Source organism: Cryptotermes secundus, unplaced genomic scaffold, assembly GCF_002891405.2.
Source record: "Cryptotermes secundus unplaced genomic scaffold, Csec_1.0 scaffold614, whole genome shotgun sequence".
In the NCBI taxonomy this organism is placed as follows: domain Eukaryota; kingdom Metazoa; phylum Arthropoda; class Insecta; order Blattodea; family Kalotermitidae; genus Cryptotermes; species Cryptotermes secundus.
Window position 1 is genome coordinate 2,040,957 of NW_019728501.1, and position 26,054 is coordinate 2,067,010.

Below are 26,054 nucleotides of genomic sequence, written 5' to 3' on the forward strand. Positions count from 1 at the left end.
GAAGTGACGTAGCAGCATCGGAGCAACTGCCGCTGCTACAGTAACAGGCCAGTCAACACTGCGTCCCCCTCCACCTGTTACATCACAATATATAATATGCAATAGGGAAGTAACTTATTTGTTTTTGCTATTGATCCATTAAATAGCGTAGAAAGTGTTTAAAATTTACTTCAGTGACTCCATCTAGTAATTTGGTCCCACTTGAAACAGTCCTCCAAAACAAATTTATTGCAGTACAGGCCATGCATCATATAATGTGCAATAACATATATATGTCACAAACATACACATCATTACTTAATGTAACAGAGCTATAAATAAAGTGCATGTCCAAGACATTGTGCTACATTCGGTGAGATGTCAGTCTCGGCTTATGTCTTAATAGGTAATAGGTAAAGGAGTAACAGGCCATGAGTATTTGTTCTGTATGGAAAGACAGCATACATTGATACATCAGGATTTCACAGGACATAATGCAGTTTCTGATTTATGGCTTTTGGAGTTCGACATTTCTCTTCTATTTGTTCTTCAGTCTCCTCTCCTTTCCTTTCTGTCCGTTCCATACTCTAAAACTCTCCTAGCCATGCCTTTGATAGTATTCTCTATATGTTACTAAAAAAGAAAGATGTATTCTCTTAACTCTGCCTAAAACATCTTTGAGGGTTCATTGTCAGATAGGTCATTACATCACCATGAGAACGTTAACTAAATTCTGTGTTTAACATATGACGGGAACTGAAATCACCATATCAGAGATCAGGCTAAATACACAGAACTTTTCTTGCTTACTCAGAGCATAATATGCTCTCAAAAATGTTTTAGCTAAATAATTTTAGATATTTACCATATAATTAATTATTGTTTGGTATTTTACAGAAATCAAAGGTAGATAGAATGATAAACTCTGCAGTCTAGATCCAAAAATGAGCAGTAAAAATGTATGAAGGAGAAATTATGCACTTTTCTATATGATGAATGTGTATGAGCATTACAAAATGTTTAACCACTGTAACCCTTATTGGAGGAAATAAACACTGAGTGATTGCCTGGAGCATAGAATTGTTTTTCGTATGTTCATAGATATTACAGGGTTGACATCGTAACTCATTTTCTATTATTTTAGTAAGATTGAAGTGCAATATAATAAACTGTATTCAGTCACTTCATGACATCAGGTTTTGTGAATTTTTCCAAAGACAACTCAGCCCTATGTATATTTTCAATAACCACTTTAAAAGAGTTAGAGTGTGTAGTGGACCGTTTTGTGTGAGTCCATGATGCAGTGCACATGGCCTGTGGATGTTTTCCTGTTCCATAAAATGAGACGTCTGATTTGTAAATGTCCCTTGTAATTCAACAATTCCACTTAACACAAAATATAGGGATTTTGTTTTCAAGGGAGAAGGCCTTGAATTGCTATGCCATGTGTCTTGGAGTCCATTTCAGAATTGTTTTATACTGGAGTGACTCATGTGCAACAATGGTAAAAGTCTGTAAATGTGAGGAGAACCAGGTCTGCTTACCTTGGTTTGGAGTCCATGCTAAACTATAGAATCCTCTGCTGGCCATCAGGGGTATCAGAGTCCTTCTCACAGGTTCTCTCATCTCAGAGATGCACCACATTCAAGGTTGACAGAGGCTAGGATATTTACTGTTTGCATCCTCTTGTGTATCATTAACAGAACAGGGTGTCTACAATGAAACACCCTGATTTTGTCATATTCTCAGGAAGTAAGGAATAGAGATATGGCCTAATTATTGACAGCTGTCAGTCACCAACACACAAAGTTTAATTTTAAAACATCAGTACACTCCTATGTGAGCACTGTTGGTGACACATAGAATATCTAGTCTGTAATTAAGTTCTGCCCAGGTCCGCTGCAACATGTCTGGAGTGATTGTACCGACAACTTCCATAGGCTGGGCCTGAAGGTCACGCACTTTAGTGGCATAAATTCTATCCTTCACATTGCCCCACAAAAAGAAATCCTATGGCATGATGTCAGAGAAACGTGGAGGCCAAGCCATTTGACAATCTCGTCCTATTCAACAGCCTGGAAATGTTGCATTCATAACTCACTGCATGTCCAGCAACCAATGGAGTGGAGCTCCATCTTGTTGAGAAAATACATTTGGCTGCACTTGTTCTAGCTGAGGAAAGGCATAGAGCTGCAGCATGTCCAGGTATGAGCTACCTGTGACAGTCTTCTCCTCAAAGAAAAATGATCTGATGATCATGTTGCAAATGATGCCACACCAGACATTCACTTTGTCTCACACGTTCCATGATGCTGTGCAGTTGCTGTGATCCCCATATCCAAACATTATATGTGTTTACAGCACCACAGACAGGAAAAGTGTACTCGGAAAATGTGATGTTTGTCAGAAAGTTGAGGTCTCTGCCAATTCAGTCAAGCCAGTCACAGACAAAATTGTGTTGCTGTGGGTTGTCCTCTGGTTTCAGCTCCTGCAGAATCTACACCTTGTACACATAGAGAGACATCTGCTTTCAGAGAACCTTATGCACAGTTGCTCATGGCATTTGCAGTTCACGTGAAGCTCAATGAATTGACTTCCTTGGACTTCAAATGAACGCCATATGGACTTTTTCTACCTTCTCATTGGAGACACATTGTCAGCCCCCTCCGTGCCCTTTCAAGATGCTCCCAGTCTCAATTTCTCATGACATCTGCGGTTCCTGTGAAGCTCGTTGAATTGACTTCCTTGGACTTCAAATGAACACCATATGGACTTTTTCTACCTTCTTATCGGAGACACATTGTCAGCCCCCTCCGTGCCTCTTCAAGATGCTCCCAGTCTGCAGAAACTTGCTGTGCTATGCTTTGATCCTCTTTGTGTCTGGTGCTGCTTTCTGATAAACACAACGAAACTCCCTTTGCACCTTCACGATGGACTTAAACTCAGAAAACTACATAACAACTCGCACCTTCTCCTGAGCTGACACCATCTTTGCATTAAATAACAGCAGTGACCCAGTGGTGGCCCATGAGGTATCCTGAAAATTTAGGTGGGAATTGGAACTCCTGTGGTACACAGGAGACCCTAAACATCTGAAAAAGAAACTATTTTCCTATTTCTAAAATATCTTCAAGATCAACACATTTCATTGTAGACAGTCTGTACTACTGTGGCCATTGACACAACATGCTACAAACCAGAAAGTTGTGGGTTCAATTCCCATGATGTCATTGAATTTTTTCAGTTGACCTAATCCTTCCAGTCACACTCTGGCCCTGGGGCTAAAGAGTAGCCTCATGAGGCTGGCAACCTTACTGCCTTCTGTTAGGCGATAATCTAGAAAATGTGGGTGCCTCGACATCTGTCTACACTGTGGGTCTCCATGGTCTTTTATATATGTATAACAAATATAGTATATGCATACATATAAGTATGTAAATGTATGTATAATTCAAACAAATATTAGTGCATTGATATCATTTACTTATAGATTGTTGTGTTGATGGCCACAGTAGTACTTTTAGAGACTAGGATGGTTGGATGGATGATTCAGCAGCAGTATCACACAAAAGATTCTTTACTACTTCATAGCCGCTACTATTAAAATTTATATGCTGTTTAATTCTTTTGTAGAATGTGGTTTGCTGTAAGTCAGATTGTAAATAATGTAATTATAAGGACAGAGGCATGTGACATTTTAGTCAAAAACTCTGAAGGGAAGAGACCACTTCAGAGACCTAGTTACACATTGGTGGGAGGATAATATTAAAGTGGATTTTAAAGAAATAGCATTTGTTAAGGTCTCTTTTCTGTGGAGTTAGTCACTAAGAATAGATTAGTGCAATTTCTGATGTTTGTTACAAATCCTCAAAGTAAATGCTGCAGTTCTAGGATTGGTATAGAGTCCTTCCTACTTGAGATATGGAATAATTATGACTAATTTTCAAGCATATGTATAAATCCGTGTTTTCTAAATGTTCTGAATGCTCAACCTAATTGTAAATCCTGGCTATTATATTTGTTTGAGTGTGTTTGTTAGTGGGTTCAAAATGAAATGGATGTATTAGTTTGTGTTTATTCCCATCTTACTGTATTCCATATTTGTAATATTTTATAAGCTCACTTTTCCTTGCTTTTTGTGTTTTTATGTATAGTGAAAACTCCAAATAAGAGCATTCAGGTAAACTAATATTTGGTCTTTTACATGGGACTTGTGTTGTATTTGAGTTTCTGGGATTAGAAGATTATGTTTGTTATACAGAAGTTTAATAATTATTGTAATGGGAAATCTGAAGCATGATAGCTCATACAGTGAAGTGTCTGGCCACAGGTTTGATTATAAGGGTTCAGTTCCTGGCAAGAGCAGGTACTCTTTGCTTTGCCACTATGTCCAGATTGGCTCCAGGGACCAACCTCCTATTAAATGGACACCGAGTTTCTTCCCAGGGCTATAGTGATTAGTTCAAGGGAGCTGATTATTCATCACCAGCTATTACAAAAGATACAGAATAAATTGGACCTTACCTTCATGCCCCAACTGTACCCTCAAGCATTGTTATTAGCACATGGACAAGGTTGGCAAATACATTTCATATACAGGATGTCTCAGGAGGAAAGGTTAGTATTCTGGGAGGTCATAGTATCAGTCATTCTAACCAAAAAAGATTATGTACATGTGTCCTATTCCAAATAGTTCCCGAAATAGAGCTATTTCACTGTACAGTTCCAAAATTTTTTATAAGAAAGAGTTATTACATACTGTTTCTAATACCAGTATTTATTGTTCAAGTGACAAAGTTGGTACAGTACCTAGAATAATGCATTTAGAAAATTCCATCGTCAACATCAGTGCATTTTGCAGCTCGTGTTAGTACATGATGTGTTGCTCATCTGAGTGCATCTTGATATTCCTTTATGCAGGCAGTAACATCCATCTCAGAAACCCTTTGGAATGGGACATGTACATATACACTTTTTTGCTTAGAATGACTAATACCTCCCAGAATATTGACCTTTCCTCATGGGACACCATGTATACAGTTTATGTAAGAATTACATAATGGTAGTACTCTTTATTGATGTAATACAGAAGTTGTAAAAATTCATCAAATAATTTTCTATCCAGCATCTGAATTATTTGTAATAATAACTGCAAGAAGTGAACATATATTATATGTATCTGGTTTAATTAATTTCATGGAAATTATAAGGTTTGTTTATGGGTAGATGAAATAGGGTTTTACTTGTATGCAAGTATACCAGCATAACCAAATTTGGTTCAGTTCTCCTGCACAAGGCATTAGAAAATATTAGAGTATTTTTTTTCCTCCTAACACTGGGAAACCTGGTTTTAGGTGCATGATGAAGTGACATTTTCTTAAGTTCCTGAGTGCCAGTACCTGGTTAGAATGTAAAACATTAAAGTTAAAATATACTTTATAAATGGTGATGAGCAGCTAGTTTACTGCTTACCAATGTTACCAGTTTGAGAGGTATGTATCCCGTAGTATATTGTCAGCTGTAAGTGGAGGTGACCCAGCAATTCATTGGTTGTCTTATTATGAAAATTATCCTGCAGGACCTGGTTTGTATGAACCTTCACAAGTGCAGCAGTCACAGCAACCCTCACAACAGCAACATGGTGGTTCACAACCATCTGCCACACAACATTTCCATCCACCTCCCTCCAGACGACAGCACTCAGCATTAAGAGCAAAAGCACTTGAAGGAGAGGGACCATTCTCAAACCACTGCCGTAGTTTTGATTCTCAGATCAAGGTACATATTGTCTGTGGAGAATCAGCGAGGGGAAGCATGCAATTTTTCTGTAATTGTGACATGGATTAGCAGTATTTCAGGAGAATGCATGGAGTTGTATCTCCACTCCTTCATTGTGTCTTCATAGCATGCTGCTAAATTAAACACAGGAACAAATTTCCTCTTGGGGGGGGGGGGGTCTCCCAGGACTGAAATCAGACCTAGTTTTCTCATTTATAATACTGATCCACTGAACAGTGGCGTTACTTTAATTACATAATTTATTCATTTTTAATCCAAAAGTTTGTTTGAAAGTTTGGTAAAGTGTATGACTACTATTACTAGTCTGAGTACATTTGACTGAGATTAGAAAAATTACAGCTGCGTAATACTGAGAAAGAGATGAGTTGTGTGAGAAAGAAAAATTTCTATTCTTTTCTGAATGGTCTGTAACTATCATCTTGAACCTGACTGTGTAGCTGTTACACTTCCCCTTGTTTAACACACTTTCAAGTTGCTGTTTATTATTGCTGCTTTCATATGAAATAATAGGCAAAATTCATAGTCATTGACTGTTTGAATATAGCAAGACACCCAATATGTGAATCTTTCATAAGGGAGCCCCTCTGTCCATCACATTCTATTTTTATGACATCTTCACTCATCCACCTGCTTTCAGTTTCTATTTTTATGCATCTTCACTCATCCACCTGCTTTCAGTTTCTATTTTTATGCATCTTCACTCATCCACCTGCTTTCAGTTTCTATTTTTATGCATCTTCACTCATCCACCTGCTTTCAGTTTCTATTTTTATGCATCTTCACTCATCCACCTGCTTTCAGTTTCTATTTTTATGCATCTTCACTCATCCACCTGCTTTCAGTTTCTATTTTTATGCATCTTCACTCATCCACCTGCTTTCAGTTTCTATTTTTATGCATCTTCACTCATCCACCTGCTTTCAGTTTCTATTTTTATGCATCTTCACTCATCCACCTGCTTTCAGTTTCTATTTTTATGCATCTTCACTCATCCACCTGCTTTCAGTTTCTATTTTTATGCATCTTCACTCATCCACCTGCTTTCAGTTTCTATTTTTATGCATCTTCACTCATCCACCTGCTTTCAGTTTCTATTTTTATGCATCTTCACTCATCCACCTGCTTTCAGTTTCTATTTTTATGCATCTTCACTCATCCACCTGCTTTCAGTTTCTATTTTTATGCATCTTCACTATCCACCTGCTTTCAGTTTCTATTTTTATGCATCTTCACTATCCACCTGCTTTCAGTTTCCTAGAAGTGCCAGTCACATTTATTGAGTAGGAATGAGTTCATCTGTACTCCAAGAAGTGGAAAAGCAGTACAATGAAAGGCAAAATCTTACTGATGATTTGCACTCATATTCAGAAAGAGAGGATGTGCATATTTGAGTTACCAATGCACTTGTTTTGTCCTAAGGTGTGTAACACTGATGAAATATATGTTGATGAAGGTATAGCCCTTTTTTATGCTGCTAGACTATCTTGGAGATTTAGAAAAAATAAAGTCTGGAGTTAAGGAAATGGTACAACAGTAACAAACAGTGTGCACTGGTTTTATTCTACAAGCAAGGTCAGCAGGTTGGTCTATAGGGCATGGGTCATTCTGACCATGCCCTAAGCTGGGATTGTCAAAACTAAGAGACATGGGTCATTCTGACCATGCCCTAAGCTGGGATTGTCAAAAACTAAGAGACATGGGTCATTCTGACCATGCCCTAAGCTGGGATTGTCAAAAACTAAGAGACATGGGTAGCAGTATGAAGGCAGAGACAGTGAATGCTGGCCAAAGATACACAGGAGTAGCACATTTGGGCAGTGAAATGTTAAGGCACTGCATGGCAGCAACAACTTTGTTGTTATCGAAGGTTTTTGTATGTGTACGAAAACCCTGTGGGTTGCATGAGGGAAAATAATGGCTTGATTCATATACAGATGGTTAAAAATAGGATTACAGGCTTTAAAAGGGTGTAGTACTCACTTGGATGAGGAAATTCTGAGATATGGGTGAATTTTCAAGAAGGCTGCATATTGAGAAGAGTGGAAGAAGCTCCCGGAACCAGCGTGCAAAGAATTGGAGCTGCTGAAGGTATCTGTGTTCCCCTTGTCTGAGAAGTTCTCCATGAACAGTCAGTTTACCCATACACATCCAGTGAGCACAAACCCTTGCTCCTGACCATCATGCTAATGTAGTGTTTTGGCAGTGGCATCCCACAAAATGCGTTGTAAACGCACAGTTTGTGCATAATATCCTGATTAATGATGAGGTGGGATTCACAAAGGGTGGTATTGTGAACTTTCATGCTGCTCATGTCTGGATGGATGTCAGCCCCCACATCATCACAGCATCAAGACATCACCATCAGTTTTCCATTAATATCTGGGCGGGCATCTTAAGTGATCAACTCTTGGGACCAGTTGTACTGTATGCTGTTGCTGTCAGATTTTGCTTAGTTTGAGGAAGTGTAGTGTTCCTTTGCAGTGGCTTTTAAGAACTGATATGGGATATATTGTATGGTATTAAAGCTAATATTGAAATTTATGTTTAATTTATATTACCCCTTTTTATGCTTGCTTTGATAGGATCTAAGAGTATTCAAGTTAAATAAATAATGGGAGACCACATGGAATTCATAGTCTTTTAATATGCAGATTTCTTTATTTTTATGAATTGTGTATGATGCCAGTTTTAAATCAATGATTATTAGTTATATTGAAGAGATTAATGGGCTGCACCTTTGTTTTCTGGAAGAGATTTCAGTCCTCAGTTTTCTTCATGATTTTCAACTGAATTGTCAACACATTAAGAATTGCTGTTCTTCAAAACTGTTTCTTCTTCAGTCACTGTGGATCATATTTCATGTTTTATAGCACTATTTATTCCTGTCTTGGCAACACTTGCAACCATGCTTATTTCGTGTGTTAATATAAATGTAGTGTGAGTGCAGTTAGTATGGAACCGTTTTCCTATAAATTTGTTTTAAAATGATTTAATGTGTAGAAGAAAAGCAGAACAGAGTAACAGGAATGAAGTTTTCTGTCAGTAAAACGTCTATGAAAGATTCCTCTCTCATGTAAGGAAAAATGTTCGGCTGATCATGGAAAGTTATGTTTGCGCAGGCAAATTGTGCGTAAGAATTTTATCTGTAGGGTGCAAGTAAGAAAATTAATCAAAATTTGATTTCATCTTATATGGAAGGTAGACTTACAAGTGACATGGCTATTGTATCATGGAAAATAGTTGTTGATTTACTATAAATCCAATGATATGTCATTAAAGTGAATTTTAATGGAACTTGAAATTTGTAGTAGTGGGGAAAGATCTCACAAATCCTGGAGGATAAAGTTGTGAGTTTTACATAATTTCATAATGATAGTACTTGTAGTAACTGTGGAATATATGTAAAAATCTTCAGTTTTAAACATATCACAGTGAATTGCATGGATGAATATTGAGTCTGTGCCTTCATTTCATACCTTCACAGTTTACCAGCATAAAATTTCTCTTGTAAATATGATTTCTTAAGATATCCAATTCTGTTTTGACTGGGTTAAGAAACGATTACTGTGCTCTCTGCTTTGAAGTTGATGTGTTGAGAAATGTGCAGAATTACAAAAAGAAAAAAATATTAAAATTCCATGATATTGAAATTTCTATGTAATTTGCTACTTCAAGATTTTTATAATCACATGAATGTACACAGACTATTGTGAAAATAAGTGTGCAAAGCACCTCCTGCAGTTGAAATGACATGCAAAGGATAGAAATATTCAAAGTAACTGTAAGCCCTTCTTGATGAACAATAACATGATCTAAGAGGGGTGAAATACAAATAATATTTTATGTTACCACAGTGTATATGATGCTGAGGATGTCCACATAAGGATTTAATCCTAGGCTTAAGTGCATTGAATGAAAATTTATGCAGTGTTACAAAAACTTGTACCCTGTAATTTACAAGTTAAGTGACCAATCTTAGCTTCCATTCTCTTGAGTTTAGAAACAGTAATAACAAATCTGGGGGTGCTTAGTTGCTTACCAGTATTGCATTATAAACTAGAAGTATTTGACCAAAATATTCATTATTTAAATTTCTTTCAAATGGTTCCTACTTCAAAACCCTATTAACAGGTTGTGCCACTATGCCACTGGATACCTCCTGATATAGATTCTTTTTAACTTCCTGTAGCCTGTAGGATCAGTATGACTTTCATATGAACTTACAAGACAGAAACAAGACTGGCACCATTAATTGTAGGTTGGCAATACATCTTTTAAAAATATACAGTTTTATTGGGGTATTTTTCTTTTAGAAAAACCGAAAATAACAACATTAAGAGTTGCACAAACTATTTTGACACAAAGGTGGACAGTGATGGAAAGCCAGTCATCCTGACTCATCATCTCAAAACAGGTCTGGTGACATTTTACGATACTGTCTAATCCAGCAGGTACCTAAAAGACACTCTGCCAATAGCAAGTTCTTTTAATAGTTGGTATTTATTCAGGAACTGAGTCAGCAGCTGTGCGGGGTGAAAGAACGTCTTGGAGAACTTCACCGTGATGTAACATTGCTGAGGAGAGCGCACACTCCTCCTTTAGCAGCACGTTATGAGCATGTGACAAGAGAGTGTGCGGTTCTAGAGGAACAGCTGGAACGGCATCAGGTGGAACTGGAGAGGCTGAAGAATGTGTTTGATACTCTGTGGGAAGAACAGTTATGTAGAATCCATGTAGAACAAGAGATCTTCCAGTCACAGGTAACAATGGGTCATACTCATCAGATGAGTGCAGGAAAGGAAGAAAGAATAATAAATATTTGATTTTATGTGAGACTGTTTTTAACCTCTTTGTCAGATCTCATGCTGCAGGCTTTGTAAGAAAATTGTTAGGCCATTTTGAAAAACTAATTTAACAACAAGAGAGATCTCTGCACCAAAAAGAAGGCACTAAAAATCAAAACTTCTGCATGGCTGTGTCAGCTAATAATGTATATGTGGATTACATCTCTCTTTCTCGCCCCCACCCCAAATCCTAGCCTCTCAGCCAGTTGGGATCGTATTAGACTTATCAGAATTTGTTACAGTTCGTATTTCATTATCATGTAATAAAGTTGAATTTCCAACTTTTCTTCTTCTTCTACCATTTACTGATACTGCATTGTACTCTTCTACTATGAACTTGATGCTTGTCACCAGATATAGTATATTTCTCTTTCACTTTTCAGGTATATTTCTTTAAATTTTTATTTCATTCCCACCCATATTCCACCATTGCTGCTGCCACCACCACCACCCCCACAACCACCGCCGCCACAATGGAATATCGCCATACAGATTTTTGTAGTTTATAGTAGAACACTAATGAATTTATTGTATGGTATGACTTAAATATTGTGTTCATTTTCATAGCATAATTATTTCTTACGGTGAGGAGTTGTTAGCACGACGACCAACCCCCAAGCTGAAGGACCACCCCTTGTCGGCTGTCCGCGACTCCTTATTCAATATATTCGCAGCTTCCCTCCAAAACTGGAGGGCGTCTCCTCCATCCGCAACCTGAGGATCAGATCTTTTGCATTCGTCAGATATTGGAGAAAAAATGGGAGTACGATGAGACAGTACATCAGCTATTCATAGATTTCAAGAAAGCCTATGATTCAATTAGGAGGGAAGTATTGTGCAATATTCTGATAGATTTTGGGATACCCATGAAACTAGTTATGTTGATTAAAATGTGTTTAAACAAAACATAGTAAAACATTTGTCTGATAAATTTCCTATCCAGAATTGTCTAAAATAAGGAGATGGTTTATCGCCACTCCTTTTCAACTTTGCTTTAGAATATGCCACTAGGAAGGTCCAGGGAAACTAGGTGGGACTGAAATTAAACGGGACAAATCAGCTGTTGGCCTATGCCGATGATGTGAATCTACTGGGTGATAATGTAGATACCATAAAGAAAAACACACAAACCTTAATTGACGCTAGTAAAGAGGTTGGTCTAGAAGTAAACACTGAGAAAGCTAAGTATATGTTGCTGTCTCATCACCAAAATGCAGGGCAAACTCATGACATAAAGATAGGAAACAGATGTTTTGAAAATGTGGCACAGTTCAGATATTTGGGAACAACGATAACAGATCAAAATTAAGAGGAGATTGAACGCGGTTAATACTTGCTACCATTCAGTCCAGAACCTTTTGTCTTCTCGTCTGCTGCCCAAAAACATAAAAATTAGAATATACAAAACTATAATTTTACCTGTGATTTTGTATGTGTGTGAAACTTGGTCTCTGACATTAAGGGAGGAACATAGACTGAGGATGTTTGAGAGCAGGGTGTTGAGGAGAATATTTGGACCGAAGAGGGATGAAGTGACAGAAAATTGGAGAAAACTGCACATTTAAGAGCTTCATAACTTGTACTCTTCTCCAAGTATAATTAGAATGATCAAGTCAAGGAGGATCAGGTGGGCAGGACATGTAGCATGAATGGGGGAGACGAGGAATGTGTATAGGATATTGGTGGGAAAGCCAGAAGGAAAGAGACCACTGGGAAGACCAAGGTGTAGGTGGGTGGACAATATTAAAATGGATCTTAGAGAGATAGGATGGGATTGTATGGATTTGATTGATCTGGCCCAGGATACGGACCAGTGGAGGGCTCTTGTGAACCCGGTAATGAACCTTCGGGTTCCATAAAATGCTGGGAAATTCTTGAGTAGCTGCAGAATTGGCATCTCCTCCAGAAGGGCTCAGCTCCATGAGTAAGTAAGTAAGTAATGACTTACATATATTTGTAAAATTGTACACGGTGGTTGAAATATGACCGGGACTGATTTTTTTTTTAAACCATAATTGCCAAACACTTACTTGCACATGTCAGTCTTCAATGTACTCGCTTCTGGAGTCAACACATTTTTCCCAGTATTCTGGAAGCATCCTGATGCCCTTTTCAAAAAAGGCTTGTTGTTGGCAGCGTATCCACTCCCAAACAGTCTGGATGACATCGTCGTCATCCACAAACCGCATGCCTCGCAAGTCTGATTTGAGCCTTCCAAACAGGTAGAAATCACTTGGGGCCAAATCAGGACTGTACGGCGGATGTGTCAGAAGGTTCCATTTCAATTTCCGGAAGGTTTCCATTGTTGTTTTGGCCGTATGGGGGTGTGCATTGTCTTGTAGGAAGGCTACCCACTTTCACCTGTCATCCCCTTGGATCAATGCTTTTCCTTCACGTCTCTTGCCAGGAGGTCTGAGTAATAAGCTGCATTGACTGTTCTGGCATCTGTCAGAAAGTCTACATGGATAACCCCTTGCCAGTCCCAGAAGAACGTTGCCATCACTTTTCCTGCCTAACGGCTCCTCCGCGACGCCTTGGATTTGGGATAACTGATATGCCGCCACTCGCGTGATGACTGCTGGGACTCAGGAATGAAGTAGTGCACCATGTTTCATTGGTGGTCACTATAGACTTCAAAAATGCATCACCTTCATCTTCAAACTGCTGTAGGAGACGACTGGCAGCTTCCATGCGCACCATTTTGTTCACATCCATCAAAGTGTGTGGTACCCACCGTGCATTCACCTTGCGATAGTACAGGTGGTATTTCACGATGTGTTCTACACTACCAACACTGATAGACAGCATTGCTCCAAATTCCTTGATAGTAATGCGCCTATTCTCGTGGATGAGCACATCTGCACGAACAATGTTTGGCTCGGTGATGGATGTTTGCAGCCGACAGTCATGCGGTTCATTCTCCACGTGCTCTCTGCCCTCTCTGAAGCACCTGCACCACTCAAACACACGGGTCCATGAGAGACACTCTTCCCCATATTTTTGTTGGAGTCTGATGAATTTCAGCGGACGGGATGTTTTCTCCAACAAGGAATTTGATCACAATGCATTGTTCATCACTCTAGCAACTCCCACACAGGACTGGACAGATTCTAACCCGAACAGGAGTGAGGGTGGAGGTTGTTGCTTCACTCTCTCAAGGTCACACAGCTGCTGTGCAGTGCGGCTTGCTTACACACAAATCAGTCCTGGTCATATTTGAACCACCTTGTATATCCATAATATTTACTGTCTTTTAGTGCATACAATTTCACTTGTCACTTCACACTACATGTTTCAGCATTATTCTGCCATTCTCAGGTATATCAATCACGTTAAACCATTGCACTGCCTGCCATCAAGTGTCCATTTATAAAATGGTATAAAATGTGTGTTCTTCGTTGTTGAATAATAAAATTTATATCATTTTATTAATGAACACTTGATGCAATTGTTTAGCGTGATTGATACACCTGAGGATGGCAGAATGATGCCGAAACATGTCGTGTGAAGTGACAAGTGAGATTGTATGCACTAAATGACAGAAAATATATACACATTGTGGATACGAATCAGTGCAGCAGGGCACTAAAGTACAACACCTTGTATATCACATAAGATAAATAATTTCTTAAGTAAACAAAGTAGCCACCATAGCTATTCTAAACATCGGTAGCATAGCCAGATGTGCTCTTCACTTCTACCTATGCGAAAGAGAATCATTGTGATTGCCATTCTGGTTGGTCACCTTAGAAGTCCTTCTGCTCCAAAAACTTGACACAACTAAAGAGGTACAGAAATACCTGAATGTGTCTCAAAAGCTTTATAAATGACCAGACATTTCACAGAACTTCCAGAAAATTGATAGTATGGACTTATGGAAGTTCCATAGCTCTTTGGTCTTGAGTCTTGCTTAAGGTGGTAAAAGTACCATCAGAGGAACATGAAAGAATACAACCTTGGATGTTAGGGAGCAAAGGTCTTGAATGAAACCTTAGTGAACATTTGCACTTACTATTCAGCGAAAGATCATAGAGTAGAAAATGTTAATGACAATAAAATAAAATAAAATAAAGGGACCACCATTAAGGGTATATGTGAGAGATTCTTGAATGAGAAAAGTGAATGTTATTAGAAACCAACCTATCATGTTAGGCATATATAAGCCAAGAGAAGTTGCTGATGCACCTTGGAACACAGCACTTTAATTTAGCAAGGAAACTTTATAATTGATATTAACTTAAACATAAGTTTTTTTCAGTACAGGCGACCCTTAAAATGGTACACACACAAAACACTTAGAGCTGCCTTGTACTTTAACAAATTTTTGGCATATATGCTATAGGTAGCTTGGTGCAGAGTCACCACATTAGCTTTGTTAGGTTTCTGCTGTTTGCCTTTCCATATGTAGGTACTGATGTTGTACAGGCTAAACGTATTTTGAGTAAACGTGATATTAAGGATTTCTGCATAAATTAAAATCTGTTTTTTTAAAACTGTAGTCAGAACGAAGTTACAGCAGTTACGCCATAGTTTACTACAGAAACTTTCTTATTTTTGAGGCAAGAACAGCAGACACTAAAGATACTTTTGCCAGTTTTTGTGTAATAAATATCTGTAAAAGTGATGACTTACGATGTAATGATTATTTTGATACACCACAGAACAAACATATAGAATACTAAGACATATTCCTAAACATTAGTATGCCCTGGTATATAAATCTCATCAAGTGAGAAAATTAATTAAAATTTTGTTGATAATGCCATCGGTCACATTCATGAAAGTCCTTTCAGCAGGAAAATTGACCCAAGGGCAGAAATAAACACCAGAACAGTGCTTTGTGGTCAAGATAAATTGGTTTGACTGGACTTGTTGATTTGCGGACTCTGTATCACATTCTCCTATTAAAAAATTAATTATGATTGAAATTGATGATTTTATTTTATTTACTTTTTTCAGATGAATGACATCCTTACATTACGTGCTGAAGTAAAACATTTAAGCTTGATAGCACATCAGCTAGAACCATATGTGAAATCGTTGGCTGCAGCTGAAAGGAGTCAGGCATCAACCGATTCAGTACAGCAGCAGCAGCAGCCGCAAGAACCAATTTCATCACACCAACAGCTTCAGAGCTTGCTTGAACATATCAGTATGTTGCAGCTTGATGCAGCTTCCTCGTAAGTTCATTTCACAGATGTCTTGTTCTGTTCTGAATATTTCAGAGAAACCAGAAATTGTTTCGGAAATGGAGAGTATTTTACAAGAAAAAGAAATAATATGGGTGTCAAGGACAGGAATGATACCTATACTACAGGCAAGATTTGTATGTACTGATAGTAGATGACTCACATAAAGGAGAAGCCATCAAAGGAGGAGGAGGAGGAGGATGAAAGGTGAGGGGGTTGAAGAGTAATAATAATAATAATAATAATAATAATAATAATAATAATAATAATCTTCAGAATCTGTCTCTTACATTAAATATAAAGGTAAATAAAAATGTGAAGTTGTCCCTGTGCTTAACTAACTAAGCACTATGCAATGAAGGCATGTGGGAGAGTGAATGTATATGTCCACATATTCTTGACCTTGGCACTAGTTGGGTGTGAGTGGCCAGCTTCATGCCTCAACCGTGTTACCCCTGGAGTAGGAGCTCACAGTACCCATCAAATAGGATGCTGAGCAGGCTCTGGAATCATTCTGGTTGATGTGAAGAAGATAAAAAATTTTCCTCGACAAGGACTCGCATGCTGCCCCCTGGGCTGTCCAGCTTGTAGCCAGTCACTATACTGACTGCACTATCCCGGCTTCTCTCACATTAAGTAATGAAGTTTTTGTTTTGGAGGTGAAATTTTGGTTTTGAGGAAAAGGGAGAATAGAAAGAATAGAAACTGCTGATGTAAGATTACTTAGTCATGGACAGGAGTAACTTTATGAGGCAGAATACCAAATGCAGAAATAAGATTGCTACTGCAAACTGAGAATTTTGTAGAAGTAATGCAGTATCAGTTTAGTTTGAAATAACATGGGTAAATAGATTGCAAGTTAGAAGGTTATATTTGTATGATTCCAAAGGATGGAAAGACATTGGAAGACTGAAAAGCAGAAAGCGGAATCAGTTTTAAAAATTTCTAAACATTGTAATGGGCTCATATCATTCAATCCTAGTATTGGAGGAGATAGGGACACCTGTGATGTTGGTTAGGAGGAGAAAAAGACTACTATGATGAGGATGATTACAAGGCTGGTGGTGAGAAAGAAAGAAAGAAAGGAACAACATAAGCTGAGAAACTGTGAGATTGATTTTCACTAAAGTTCTGAATATGAAGGAAGACTTCTAAAATGGTACCAAAATATATCACTCCCAAGCTATAACAGGAGGAAAGGCATTTGCTCAGACCTTTGAGCAAGACTGTTGCAAGAATTGATCCTTTCAGAAAAAATAGAGATTTGTCTTCTAATATGCCCCAATATGTCACCAATGAAAAAGTCCAAGAGTCTCTGAGATTATAAAAAGTATCAATGTCAAAGTCAAGGTTAAAATCACACTGATGTGGTTTCTTGTTATCAGTGGAATTCTCTGTCTCCATTATGAATTTACACCTCCATAGCAGTTGCATTTGACAAGGGAAACTTCTTCTTTAATAAGGCTAGTAGATTTTACGTCATGGCAATGCACCTTTTCACACAGAACAACCAGTAAAGCAGTGTTTGGCCAAAACCCCAGATTCCTGTGATTTGGCACCTTATGTCGTTTTTCAAAAAATAAAATTTTGAAAGGGGCTCATTTTGAATCTTCTATAGACATTCATAGCAATGTGAAGAATGTGCCAAATTTTTGGCCAAAACCCCAGATTCCTGTGATTTGGCACCTTCTGTCGTTTTTCCAAAAATAAAATTTTGAAAGGGGCTCATTTTGAATCTTCTATAGACATTCATAGCAATGTGAAGAATGTGCCAGAAAGACTTCGAAAAATTATTTCTGGAATGGCAGAGACTTTGGAATGTGTATGTAAAATGAGAAGTCAGGTACTTTGAAGATCTTAGACATGGGTAATGTGTACTAAAATGTGTTGTCAGTAAATTAATTAATACACCTGAGCCCTTTGATGACTTTTGAAACTGTATGTTTTGACAATAGTGTGTCATCATGCAAGTTTAAATATAAGTCCATGAAATAGAATTTTCAAAGAATTAATTAAAATTAATGATGTATTTAATTAATGGAAACTAATTTTTAGCAATTTTGAAGCTTGTAACTAATAGTCACATGCTGTGACCCAAGGGCAACTTGTGTAACCATGCTAAAGCAAATTATATTTCTAGGGGTATTAGGGTGGTCCACGATAGTACTAACTTTTTGCAGGAATGACATGTAATGTGGCAGTATCTGTTCTCCAGAACTCTCATGTAATTGAATACAAATGCATAGCCAAGTACCACATAAACCAACATACATTTTTAATTGAAATCAGTTACAGAATGGACTCATCAGGAGCACAGAAGGGTGAATGTCGTGTGCATCCTGGTCAAGTGGTGACCTCTCCTAGTGCTGAAAATATTATGTACATGAAAGGTTAGTAATATTCATTCAAGTAAAAAAATTAATTGGTGACATCTTCATATTTTTTAGTGTGTCTTACATTTGAGAGGCCATATTCAGTCATCTCATTAACATTTTTGTTTGGGAAGTGTGGTTATTCCTCAGTTCCTTGAGATAAATGCCAGAATAGGTATTTATTCCTTTCCAGTCTTCACTTCTCATAACCTCCAACATTACCTTTGGCTGGAGCATTAAAACTCGTAAATATTAAGGCACAAGCATGGTAAACCTGAGATCTCTGGAGAATAGTGATTTGTATTGAATAATTAAAGAAAAAGTAACATATGATTTCATCTTTTATCACATGTAGGCTGAGAATCCATCTTCCTTTCAACTACTTGAAGTACACAAGATAGGTGTAGAAGTTACAATTAGGAATTGGGCTCTTCTTTTAGGCATGGGGTTAATTCTGCCAAAATGTATATCTTTGCTGTTGGGGAATGGGAAGTGAGGAAAAAATCACAGACATTTATTCCTTACTCTAAACAAGAAGCGTGTCTGATGCATAGGATGTATCATGCTTATATATCAGCCAGAAATTATTCGGCAGAATTTAATTTTTGTTAGTATCTACTTTTAAGTAAATGTTCCATTTAATCTAAAGCAGTTTCTGAGGCTGACTGATGTGTAGTCTGTGCTGATATGATACTTTGTGTTTCACAAGTCCTGCTGACAATGCAGAATGTATAGAAATGCTATTTTGAGGTTATTCTTCACAGTGGATGGAAAAGAGGCACCAGTAAGGGAAGTGTCTCGCACACGAGGTACATCTGGCCGGGAACAGCAGCAAGTAACTGCAGCCATGTTGGATGTTAGTGGTAGTGGTGTCAGCATCTATGGCAGTCGGCAACAGCAGACCCCTGCAATTGGCCAAAGTTTGCAAAATGTTGATACAGGAAGAGACGGGAAACGGGGTGTTCTAAGTCAGCTTATAGAGAAGGTACTAAGAGTAAACATGTTTAGAGGTGTGTTACTGTATGTACCTGAATACAGTGTACACATGAAATGTATACCATTCTACAGTAACATTGCTAATGAACTGAAAAGCACAGGAATGAAAACTAAATGCATATGACCAAGTGTCAGTTGAATTCCCAAAAATAATTCCTCAAGTACAGAAAGATAAATGCATGCTGTGATTTTATGTATAGATGTGCAGCTATAGTGCAGAGGAGATTTCATATGGTGTTTGGAAGGGAACCACCAAAAATAATATTGTTTTATAAGTGGTATAAATTGTTGAATCAGATTGCCCACATTTATAAAGAGAAAAACCCTTGGAGATGATCAGTCACTGAATCTCAGGTGGATGAAGTTTAGGCAGCTTTCATTCGCAGCCAGACAGTTAGACATGCAACAGGCAGTAGGATATGGAATTCTGCAGAAATGTTTGAAATTTGGAAGTTACAGTTGTCAGTTGTTGCAACATGTAACTGCCCAAGACAGACAAGTTTGTTGCACATTTTCTGTGACCTTCTTTCAAGACTTGAAGGTATTAAACTTCTTACAGACAGAATTGTCTTCAGTGATGAAGCCATATTCTGTTTAATGGAATTGTTAATTGACATAACCTGAGAATTTGGGGGAGCAACAATCCTTATGATGTAATTGAACATATTTGATGGATTGTCCAAACTGAAAGTGTCTGGGCTTTTTTTTTTCTGTGATGAACATACTGTGACTTGTATAGTATGCTTAGACATGTTAGAAGAGTTCCTTATGTCTGTACTGGAAGAAGAGGATCATGATGACATACTGTTCCAAAAAGATGGAATGCCTCCACATTTCCAAAACAAAGTGACAGAAATCTTAAATCACACAAGTTTCCATACAGAGTGGCAGAGGTGGGCCTGCCACTTGCCCACCATGTTAGCCTGATGTTTTCTTATGGGGGTACATGAAGGATGCTGTGTGAATGCCACCATTCGCTGCCTCTTTACAAGAACTTGCTGGAAGAATAAGAGCTCCAGTGGTTACATTTACTCAACTTGCTTAACATAATATGGACTGAAATTGAATAAATGTGATATCTGCTGGGCAGCTCATGGTGCCCTCATTGAAGATATGTGAAATACAAATCACAAAAACATGGTCATGTAACCTTCTCACATGTATTTAGTTTTCATTCCTGTTCCTTTTGTTTGTGAGCATTGTCACAGTAGAACAGTATACATTTAATATGTACACCATGTACAATGTGATATCTCACTGTAACAGTTAAGTTGCGGGGATGAATCAGATACAGTCAGATTGTAAGGCTGTTGAAAATCATGTAGTTTGAAACTTTTGGCCAAGTATCCAGAATTTGAGTCATAAGTTCTTTGAATCTTAAACAAGTTTGTTATACAAATTTTAGTATAGTAAACCCCCATCCATTTAGGTTCTTCATGAAGAGTGTGTAGGGTAGATCATGTTGGACAAACTTTGTACATTATGGGTTAAGTGGAAATATATGAATGTGTCTGCATGAAGTCTCTCATTAATGTCAACATTCATAGATTTCACACACACGCAAGTACATAAAATACATATTTCATGGGTTAAGTGGGGTGTATGTGAGTGCAGCTGCATGAAGTCTCCCTTAATACCGAGATACATAGAAATTTTACACACACACACAACTGAATGACTGTATTTATATAGATGAAATAAAACTAATAAATGTAACAAAACATAATGAAAAGTGATACAAGAGAGATATGCAGAAGCTTTGGGCAATATTAGATCACATATTGGTGTACAGTACTAGAGCATATTTGTTTGAATGTGTATATTCATGTTTTCCATGTTTAACAGATAAGTATTCACATTCAGTTTTGTGTGAGGAAGGAAATCCATGTTGGACAAACATTCATTGGGCAAGGGCTTAGAAAATTTTGATACACTCCAGATTTTCATTCAGTGAAGGCCCATGCTATAGGTAAAGCAGTTTTGACATGTGCTTTTTGCCTCAGAGAAATAAGTTAATTCCCAGGGCAGTCCATATAGGATTTGTGGTGAACAGAGTGAAACCGAGGCAGGCTTTCCTCCAGAAACCTTGATTTTTTCCTGCCAACAGTGCTCCATACTCATCCGTCATCATTCCTGAAGTGTGCAATAGGTGATATCACCTGCCAAGTTATTACATACTTGGTTGCATATTTCTCTCCAAAAATATGTCAGAAATACTTGGAGCACATTTTCCAGAATATAGAACTAACAAGGAAATTTTAATTGCAATAATAATAGACCCATACTTCAGAGTAATTTTTTCTTGTGGGGAGATAGAAATTTGACTAATGATATGGTAAAAGATGAAATTCAAGAAATAACACTGGAAAGAGTTGAAGATAATTTTCAGGCAGAAGCTTTTCCTTTGCAAGATTATCATTTTGGAAAGGCTTTAAAGAAGTTTCCAAAGAAAAACTATTACATAGATTTCCAGTGTTTCATATTCTAACTGATCAAACATGTGTGAAAACCAATTTCAAGCAAAAGTTATGTCCTAATTTGGTTGTGGGAAAGCCAGAAAGAGTGCCACCTACCCAAAGTTTCCCTGAAGTACCTGCCTGTTCCTTCCACACAAATAACAAGTGATCGGTTGCTTTGTACTGCAGGGAATGAAGTGATTTCAAGGAGGACATCTTACTTCATATCAATATTGAAAGGCATGTGCTTTTAAATAATTACACATAAAATTCCAGATATTGTAAGAACATAAACATGTTGCATATTTATATGTGATTAACAGTGTAGCACTTATTTAATGCTGTTTAAAATGCTAATGATAGGAAAAAATTCCCAGAAAGACACTTCAATACTTGGCAAGAGTCATCTGCTCATATGGGTATTCCCTTTGTTCATGAACATTAAGCTGTGTATCAGATACAAAATATATAACTGTTGACCCTGAAAAAAATGTATAGTATCAGTATATAATTTAATGTTTTATAGAGTAAAATGAGCAGAAAACTAGAAAAGAATGAAATCGTGTATATACGAGTATTGAAGTTAGAGGTTGAATAAAAGTTCATATGTTTGCACATCTTTTACTGTATCTGATCTTGATGAGATAATAACACACCACGAAGTTCTTAGAATGAATAAAAATGACTGGGCTGAGCAGTAAGTCAGCATCAGAAGTGGTACACATTTCTTTCATTGATCTTATCAAACATCAACTAATCCAGACTGAAAGGGCCAGTGCTTCTAAGTGAAATATTGTGTTCATAGTGAGGAAAAGACGTAGTAGCTTGCAGTAATAGCAGAATTCAAACATTGGTTCATAAATAAACTAGAATTTATATAATTACCATCATTCTTTTTCCACAAACCCACATGGATTTTAGATTCTTTTTTCTAGGGTACATACTTTCTGTTTAATAACAGGTCCGTACAAAAGAAGATCGAAAAAAATCTCCTGTCCAGGAAGAGGCCAGGGTATTACTTGGAAGGGAACGGAGCAAATCAGATGGACGTGGTGGCGGTGTTTCTGCTGTAGTTGAAGGTGGAAGAACAAAGTTAACGTCAGGACATCAGGGAAGTGAAACAAAATCCCAGGCAGCAGTGGGAGGAGGAAAGAGTACTGCTTTCAGAACAGGTAAGTTTCATAGTTGATTTATGTTTAATAATTCAGGTGAAAGGAAGTGAGTTTGTAAGNCATGTAGTGTGGAGGAGGAAAAGAAGTAAAAACTACAATAAAATTTGTTGCACTTAAGACGGTATTTATCCATATATATTGTGTGAGTGTAACAGGATGCTGAAATATAATATTGAAAGGAAGTGAGTTTGTAAGGTGAGGTGATGACACCTGATTCATGTAATGCATCTGCTATGTAAAAAAGTTACGAGACTTGAAATGCTTCCCATTTCCTGTAACTGATCAGTTATAAGGTGCAGGTTATGTTATTTAATTGTAAAAATCTAAAATGAATTGCTGTTCTGAAGTTAGAAATAAGACACAACTGATTGGAATGTTGTTTTCCTGTAGGTTCAGCTGAATAAAAAAATTGGAAGTCATTTCAGCTTTTGGTTAACAGCAGAGATCAGTCTTTGCATGAAGTAAATAAATGCTGTGATAGTAACAACCAGACCCTATTGCATTCAGTTACATTATTCTCCATTACTTCTGCTCCTGAGCTGGCAAAAATGTTTACTGTTCTAGACCCACACTATTACTTAAGATTGTCCCCCCCCCCAATTTGTCTCAGTAATCCCAAGCATTATTCAGCATTGTCAGCCCTTTAGAATCTACATTATTACCTCTTACCTCCTGATAATTTGGTATCTCGATGATCCCTCTTTTTGTAGTCCTGAATTCAAGTTGCTGTGATCTGTGACTGAGGATGTGTCTTGTAGGCAAAGGTGACGCTTCTACGCAGCGTTACAGCTCTGCTGCTGCTTCTTCAAGAGAAAGTTCTTCATCAAAAGTGGCATCTCTTTATCACACCATCAGTGGAAAGGTTCTGGGATCTCGAGATTCTTCTGATCGGTCAGACACTATTTCTGGCCTTGAGATGTCAGGGCAAGGCACCATTGCTAGTCACCACCACTTGCCTCCTCCCCCACCCCCTACTACAGCTCGGAGACCACAGTCTCATCATGAAGACATACCTTCTTCAGATCTTGCCGGACACCTAGATGTCAGAGAAAGGCTTGAGGCTCATCTCAAGGAAAAGCTGCAGGAAATGATGCGGCACCGGTTAATTCGGGCAAGTTCAGTAGGAGAGAAGGGCATTGACAGTCAAGGGACAGAGGAAAGTGAGTATCAGCGCATATCTGAAGCTACAACATCCCCTGTTGGAGGATCAGATGGGGGAGGTATTACAAAACAAGCAGTAAGAGCCATGATTCATCGGGAACCAAGTACAGCTGCTAGTACACCTACATCTCCACATAGGCATCGTGGTGAACAGCAAGGTAAGATTGTGAGGCTATATCCAGCTTCAGATACTGAAGACAGTGTTTTTTATGCTACAGAAGATCAGGGAGGGACAGCAGATAAAGCAAGAAAACAGAATTCATGTGAGAGTTTAACTCTAAGTACAGTTTCTGTGAATAGTCGACGGTCTTCTGTTGATTTAGGAGATAGGAAGACTCTTGTTGTTGTAATTGGTACCAGTAGTAAAGGTGCTAAAGCACGGTTAATGCAGAAGCAGAGATCATGGGAGACCTTTCCACCAAAAAAAAGGGGTATAGGAGCAGATGAACGAGGCGAAGGTTTTGGAAAATTCTGTAGAGATCCAGATGCATTTCGTGGTGGCTTTGAGCTACGTCCAGCTCAGTCTGGAAGTCAGGGAGCTCTGGGTTCATTGAGGGGAGAAGTAGGAAGTTTGAAGAAAGCAGACAGTTTTGAAGGGCATGAAGAGGCAGTGCGAACACTTGTTGCAGCAGTCCAAGAAACAAGAACTCAACACATGCAGCAGCAACAGCAGCAGAGGAAACAAAGTCAACCAAAACAAAGTGGAGGAGGAAATTGAGAAAATGGGTATGTGAGGATTAAGAAGGTAACTGTGGTTTCCATAGGCCTCCTGAGGACCACCGAGATAATTAGAGATACTGTCAAAGCTATCAGGATGTATAAAGAAGCATGGGAAAGCAAGAAATGAAGAGAGTGCATACCTTGTAGTTTACACTTATTTGGTTATATGTATGGTACAAAGAATGACAGAGTCATAAAACTCTAATTTCTAAGACTACAAAATATTTGAAATAAGTCTAGAATAATAATCAAAAGTATGAAATACTATTACAATAAAGGAAAATTTGATTTTTCAAACATGCAGCATGTACAGTAGTTGTAACTGTATAGTCTGACATCAGATTATATGGCTTGTATTGCATTATGCTTTGTTAAAATCCCCTGCTGCATAGATACAAGTTCAGAAATGCCTCTGTGGGCTAGTGGTCAAAGTTCCTGGCTACAGATCCAGAAGTTCCAGGTTAGATTCCTGGCACTACCAGATTTTTTGAGAAGTAGTCTGGAACGGGGTCCACTCAGCCTCATGTGGAAAATTGAGGAGCTACTTGAATGGAAAATTAGTGGCTATGGTCTAGAAAACCGGGATTAACGGCTGTGGGAATACATTGTGCTGACCACGCAACAACCTCTATCCGCAATAGTTGGAACTAACTTCACCGACAAGCGGCAGTCGCTTGGTCGGTATAGTTTGCCTGCAGACTAAAGCCACGGAATTTAGATTAGTTTTTAGTTTTATGCAAAGCATAATAATTTTGACAGATCCACTCCCTTTTTTAATATCTCAAAAGAAACGAAGTTTAGTTTTAACAAAGTAATGGTTGTAGCAGCACATCCATTTATATTTTAATTAAATATACATTTATACACATGTAGACCTATAAATTCAGGTAGGAAGAAGCTTCATTTGATTATTATTATAATCAATAAGAGGCTATGGTAATCTCTGAATACTTTCAGAAGACTACTCTTGGGCTTTGAATATGCAGATTCAGGAATATATGCGTAACATAACAGTTTTGGGGCTTTCTTTCTGTTTTGTTGAATTATCTTAAAAACATACTTTCAGAAAAAGTATATTGGACATAAAATATATGCTTCATTTTTCTATACAGTTTTTGTTTGAAATGTGTTTTGCTCTGAAAAATATATTTAAGTTACTCTTCATGTAAAGTGTCTGTTACTTTTATTCTAACCAAAGTAGGAATCTGTTTGACAAATTATAATAAAACTCCCTGACATCAGATTTCATGAACATCATTATCTGTTCTTGAGTTGTCACATGTGGACGTGCAGACAGGAGTGGGAAATGTAATAAATGCATTTTTGCAGCTCTTGTTTTTGAATATTTATGACACGTTGTAGGCAA

At 37.8% G+C, this 26,054-nt stretch overlaps 1 protein-coding gene across 4 annotated transcripts in view; it reads left to right on the top strand.

Annotated features, from left to right (window-relative positions):
• The window catches only part of LOC111865214 (RING finger protein 207), a 47,076-nt gene extending 21,907 nt beyond the window's left edge, over positions 1-25,169 (top strand). For 3 of the 4 annotated variants that reach the window (XM_023853073.2, XM_023853074.2, XM_023853075.2), the window contains 7 exons: positions 5,558-5,757; positions 10,287-10,538; positions 15,582-15,802; positions 18,101-18,201; positions 18,948-19,168; positions 22,597-22,807; positions 23,566-25,169. In XM_023853073.2, the coding sequence (XP_023708841.1) occupies positions 5,558-5,757; positions 10,287-10,538; positions 15,582-15,802; positions 18,101-18,201; positions 18,948-19,168; positions 22,597-22,807; positions 23,566-24,686 (2,327 nt within the window). In that variant the 3' untranslated portion in view covers positions 24,687-25,169. The remainder of the gene's footprint in view (positions 1-5,557; positions 5,758-10,286; positions 10,539-15,581; positions 15,803-18,100; positions 18,202-18,947; positions 19,169-22,596; positions 22,808-23,565) is intronic. The other variant, XM_033751744.1, reaches the window with a different exon arrangement.
• The last annotated feature ends 885 nt before the right edge of the window (positions 25,170-26,054 follow it).